Source organism: Austrofundulus limnaeus, unplaced genomic scaffold (genome assembly GCF_001266775.1).
Source record: "Austrofundulus limnaeus strain Quisiro unplaced genomic scaffold, Austrofundulus_limnaeus-1.0 Scaffold880, whole genome shotgun sequence".
NCBI classification, from domain to species: domain Eukaryota; kingdom Metazoa; phylum Chordata; class Actinopteri; order Cyprinodontiformes; family Rivulidae; genus Austrofundulus; species Austrofundulus limnaeus.
The window spans coordinates 152,651-158,557 of record NW_013953282.1 but is presented as its reverse complement, the minus strand read 5'-3'; the positions used below and the strand labels follow the sequence as shown (position 1 = coordinate 158,557).

The following is a 5,907-nucleotide window of genomic DNA, read 5'->3' as shown; positions in this document are numbered from 1 at the left end:
ACACATGGTGGCCCCGCTGCACAGCTGGGCTCGGTGAAGAGCAGTTACTGAACTGAGGAGTGACGGTGATGCGACAGTATTTATATGTGCAGGCGGAGCCTGACATCTGTCGTCATCACATCACCTGCCTGAAGGTGTGATTAGAGGTGGCTTCAGCCAGGACACACAGGAGCGTGGTTTCCATACATGATGTTGTACCTCGTTCCTTTCCTTCAGGGAACAGTAGTTATYTGCATAACATTACGTTTCTCAGTGGATCTGAGCTCAAAAATGCAGCCTAGGTGGAGTAGTCGAACACAGATCCACAGATCCTTCAACACAGAGCATCTTCAGAAGACAAGCTGATAAAATACCCTTTGTTACACAGTGTGTATTGATCCATACAGTGTGTATTGATCCATACACAGTGTGTATTGATGTGTGTTTTCTTTTTTGTTTTTTAGAACAACAGCAACAATAAAAAACAAACAAAAAACAACCTAAATCACAAATAACAGAAAGCAGGGGGGGTGTCATGCATGGTCTTGTAGAAATGGAAACCAAAGGTGTTAAAAGTGAACCACTGATCTGACACACACAGCTGCAGGAAAGTCTCCTCAGTAGTTTGTGTGTTTCCACGTCATCAGTGTGTTACCTTCCAGAAGTTCTCAGGCACGTAGTACTGCAGCTTGCTCTCCATCAGGTGACCAAACAAAGACTGCACCTGGTAGAAGACACTTTCCTCAGGCTGGTCGATGTCGTCCTCAATCAACAGGAAAGCCTGTAAAGAAACACAGTGACAGTTTGAATGGAGGTGTGTAGTCAAACAACACATGTTGTGAAGTTAAAGATGAACACACTGTGCACCTCAGGAAGGCCAGGCTGCATATACAGCTGCTGGAACACAGCGTTCATGTAACACGTGGCTCCACCGTTCTTCAAGCCTACGAAGCCTGACACCGACCGGCTCTCCACAGGAGGTAAATACTGACAACACACACAGGTGTTTACAACCAAAACATCACAAAACAAGGACACACAGGCTTGTGGTGAAGCTCTTACATCAAACTCCTTGGACAGGGATGGATCAGACTGGTGGTGCATGGACAGTAACTCCTTGGTGATGAGGCGAAGGTTGGACAGAGAGCTGTCTGCTAGCATCACCAGCACCTCATAGGCTGCCAGCCTGCTGCTGGCTGTGCTGCACCTGGACACACACACAGCTCGTTTCTACTGTCAGCTCTATCAACACACACACGTCCAGCAAACCACAGAGCTGCAGTAAAGAAGAACCAAATGACAGGAAGTCTTACTTGGGGTGGAAGTCGTGGCTCGGTGCAGGAGAGGGAGTGGCGTTGGAGCTGTTGATGATGATACGAGATGCTCGAAACAGGAAGTCGTCCAACAACTGCTGGATGACAGACGGACCTGGGACCATGAGAAGACCGTCAGTAATAAAGATCCACAGCAGGCTGTGGAGCAGATCTATGGGATCAAGCTTGAATCTGAATTTGAATGTGCAGAATTTGAAGTTGAAGGTTTGAAAATAAATTTCACTAAATTTAAAGTTTTGTATCTGGATTAATTTTCTTTGAAACTGTATTTTGGTTTATTAAAAATTCAGTTTGACTACTTTCACTTTCAGTTCCATAATTCAGATGTTTGTGTCACATCCTGGTCCTTGAGAAAGCCAGGCAGAGTAATCAAACACAGATCCACAGATTTATGTTTCACTTTGGTGAAGTTTCCCTTCTGGATGTAACAGAGTTGATGCAATCCACTGTAAAAGTGACAAAAACAAAGTTATTTTATTGCAGTGATTAATTTGAGCTATATGTAGAAAATGTTACATTTGATTACTCTGCCTGGCTTTCTCAAGGACCAGGATGTGACACAAAAATCTGAATTATGGATCTGAAAGTGAAAGTAGTCAAACTGAATTTTTAATCAACCAAAATACAGTTTCAAAGAAAATTAATTCAGATACAAAACTTTAAATTCAGTTTCAATTGAGTAAAAGAAGTCTTCAGTTAATCCAAAATGCTGCTGCTAGAGTTTTACTGAGAGTTGGAAGGAGAGATCATATTTCTCCAGTTTTAGCTTCTCTCCACTGGCTCCCTGTCAAATTCAGAATAGTTTAAAATATTCCTCCTAACATACAAAGCTGTTAACAACCAAGCTCCATCATATATTAAACATCTTATTGTTCCATCCTTTCCTAACAGAGCACTTCACTCTCAGACTGCAGGTTTACTTGTGGTTCCTGGAGTTTCTAAAAGTAGAATGGGAGGCAGAGCTTTCAGTTATCAAGCTCCTCTCTTGTGGAACCAACTTCCAGTTTATGTCTGTGAGGCTGACACTCTGTCTACTTTTAAAATTAGACTGAAGACTTTCCTTTTTCATAAATCCTATAGTTAGACTTAGGTTTCCTGAATTATTCTTCATTTCTGCTGATATAGACTTAGACTGCTGGAGCACAAACTGAGCACATTTCCTCACTCTGCTGTTGTCTTTAGTCTCTCTTCTCTACATGTTTATTGTTATTATTTCTATCATGTTTTTTCTTTGTCTCTTTTCCAGAGGAAGGTGCACCTGGACCAGTCCTGGACCAGTTCTTCTGTGTTTGTCTGTGTCTCTTTCCTGTCCTCCAACCAGCCGGTCGAGGCAGATGGTCTCCTGTCCTGAGCCTGGTTCTGCTGGAGGTTTCTTCCTGATTAGCAGGGAGTTTTTCCTCTCCACRGTTTGCTCAGGATGGGAGACTGTGATGAAGTGATTCAACACAATCTGCTGCTTTCTTCTTTACATTGTTCTTTTTATCTACAGTGTCCTGAGACAACGGATGTTGTGACTTGGAGATATATCAGTGGCGCCCAAACATTTTCCTTGAGAAGGCCAAAATGAAAATCTATCCAGGGCTGCGGGCCAAATGCGGTAATATATTACACGAAATACAAATACTTTTTAAGTAAAGTCCTTTATTTTTAATGATTAAGCTGTGCAATGGCCCTCTTTTGTTTTAGTTTGCCATACGCTCAGTAGCAAAGGCTCATGGGACATTTCATAAATTGATAAAATATGAGTTTTTGTGGCCTTATAAAGTGTGCAAATCTACATGTGAGGTTAAATCTGATCTAAATATGTCTTGTTGTCATTTCACGTTTCATGTTTAATCCTAATAAATCAAAGATAAAGTCAGCACCATGAATAAAAACTACCTTCACTACAGCCCTTTTATACAGTCATCTGACCAATGGAAATACTGTGTTTCTACATAACAGCTTACAACACTGTAACTTTGGCAACTGTTGGTGGGCCAAATCAAATGGCTTGGCGGGCCAAATTTGGCCCGCGGGCCCCACTTTGGGCTCCTCTGAGCTATTTTCAAACCAATGCATTCAACTTCAAACTGTGCACATTCAGATCCAGTTCCTGCTGGCACAATGTCTACCCCACAGCCAACATGTGTGCAGGTGTTGCTCTCACCCAGATGTTCCTTCTCACTGCCGCAGAGAGACAGCAGTGTCTTGATGAGTCGCAGATGTCCTGCCAGCAGGATGTTATCTGCCTCGCTGGTCTCCATCTCAGAGCTCCAGCTGGGCTCAAAGTTGTCCAGCCAGGAGATCTCATCCTCCAGCATGGTGGCAGCACTCACCTGTAACACCTCCATCTCTGAGGCTGGACCAGAGCAGACATGAGGGACAACTATCACCATCTGTACCTGTACAAACATTCTGTCTGATTAAACACACTGCCTGGAGCCAAACAAGGTCACACACCCTGAACCACTCTTTCACAATAAGAGTCTGAACCACTCTTTCACACTAAGAGTCAGGAACCACTCTTTCACAATAAGAGTCTGAACCACTCTTTCACAATAAGAGCCCCATGAATCCTGGCATTGTCATGTTGGAACATGGCCATGCCATCAAGGAAGAAACAAACCATTGATGGAATCACCTGGTCTTCAGTAAGTTCATGTCAGCTGAGCTCATTGTTTGAGCTGAACCTGGACCGGACCACCAGCAGCAGGCCTACACCTAGTCATGGACTGAATACTGGTTTGAAGGTACAGTGCTACCTTGACTTATGACTGTCCTAACTAACGAGTTTTTTGAGATACAAGCAGTCTCTCAGATAGATTTTTGCTTTGAGTTGAGAGCTAAAATTTGGGTTATGAGTGAACTTCACACGCCCCACCACTAGATGGCGCCACGAACGCAGGAGTGACCGCCACAACAGGTGTTCACCGTCTCAGTTGGCTTCAACCAGTTAGCTCGTAGTTAAAGCATTTGTGTTACACTCGCAGTTATTTTTTATAAAACTTCACGAATCAGCTTTTGCCAACTATGGGACCAAAAAAGGTGAGAGCAAAGGATGGCGCTGAGAAAAAGAAGTGAATGATGTGCATTGAACTGAAGAAAGAAATGCCTGAAAAACACCAGAAAGGTGTGCGTGTAGTCGACTTAGCAAAGCAGTACGAGTGCAGCACTTCACAGTCTGCACCACACTGAAGCTGTATTTTTTACAGTGTACTTACTTAATAAAACTACTGTAGTTCATTGCAGAAAATACATTCTGTTTTGTATTTTTATTCTATTTTTGTTATTCATAATGATTTTACTGATATAAAACCATGTAACAAAAAATAGCAGTGTTTTTGGGGTCTGGAACAGATTAAGGACATTTCCATTCATTTCTATGGGGAACACTGGTTTGACATACAAGTAATTAGAGTTAAGAGCTACATCTCAGAACAAATTAAACTTGTTACTCAAGGCACCACTGTATACCGTGATATGAAAAAATCAAGTTTCAAAACCACTACATTTTTCTGTCATACTGTGCCTACAGTATGAGTGTTTTTTGTTTATTTTTTCTCTAGTTTTTGTAACTGCAGAGCTCCCCTTGCGACCCCTCCCCTGCAACCCCTCCCCTGCGCACTGCGGCAGCAGACTTCCTGTCGGCACTCTCAGCTCTGCAGGTTGTGTGATTGTGGCTGAAGAACAGAGTTCCCCAAACTTTTCACCTGTCTAAAAAATAAATCCAGCTATAAGAAAATACTTAGGATTCTGTAAAGATGAAGGCCATGTGGACCATGGAGGGAACACGTCTAACATGATCACAGCTCCAGGTAAAGTTTATGCTATCTTCAAATGAACGAGCTAAATTTAGCATCAGTGCAACTTGTCTGTAAACTTGTTTTGGAGTTGTTGGATTGTGTATTTGACAAGTTTTAAGTGAAAGGWGATAAAACTGAATGCCTCCTTTAGCAGCTCGTTAGCTGAATGTGTGGTTCATAAACACACATTCATAGTTGTGATTTCTTGTTTCTGTGTGCATATAATTATATAATCTTTATGTCAAAAACCCTTCTGAAATTTAAAACACAGTAAAAACTTGTGTTTAAAAAACATTTTTTTCCTCATCTACCCTTGTGTGGTATTTAATTTTTCTTCTTAAAGGTAGTGCGACCCCTGCTGGTTACTGCATGACCTGTACACCTGTTCCCCCATGTTTGTCACGTGTGTCTTCTTGAATGGGTGTTCTTAAATGTATTGTCATTGTGCTCTGTACAGTGACAATAACGACATCATCATTAAACACCCAACATGATACATTACTTCAATAAAAAGACTTGTGCAGTATACACTGATTTGTCTTAACTAATAAAGCAATATAAAATAAGTTATCCTATTAGATATAAATTTATCAGGATAACTTCATTGAATTAGATGTTAAAAGTCAATAAAATACAGATGCACACAGGTAAATAAAATTTCAGTCTAACACCTCTGTGATCTAAAAACAGCTTCCAAAGATAATTAAAGTTGAATATGATAGGAAATTTCTTTTCTTTTTTTAAGTGATCCCTGATTAGTTGTAACATTAGACTTTATTTAATAAACATATATTTTAACTGTAAAATAA

At 41.1% G+C, this 5,907-nt stretch overlaps 1 protein-coding gene across 2 annotated transcripts in view; it reads right to left on the bottom strand.

Annotated features, from left to right (window-relative positions):
* Positions 1–634: 634 nt before the first annotated feature.
* The window catches only part of usp24 (ubiquitin specific peptidase 24), a gene marked incomplete at its 3' end in the record, with an annotated part of 51,124 nt that continues 45,851 nt past the window's right edge, over positions 635–5,907 (bottom strand). For both annotated transcript variants that reach the window (XM_014029291.1, XM_014029292.1), the window contains 5 exon segments: positions 635–760; positions 847–966; positions 1,042–1,186; positions 1,293–1,407; positions 3,463–3,654. In XM_014029291.1, the coding sequence (XP_013884745.1) occupies positions 635–760; positions 847–966; positions 1,042–1,186; positions 1,293–1,407; positions 3,463–3,654 (698 nt within the window).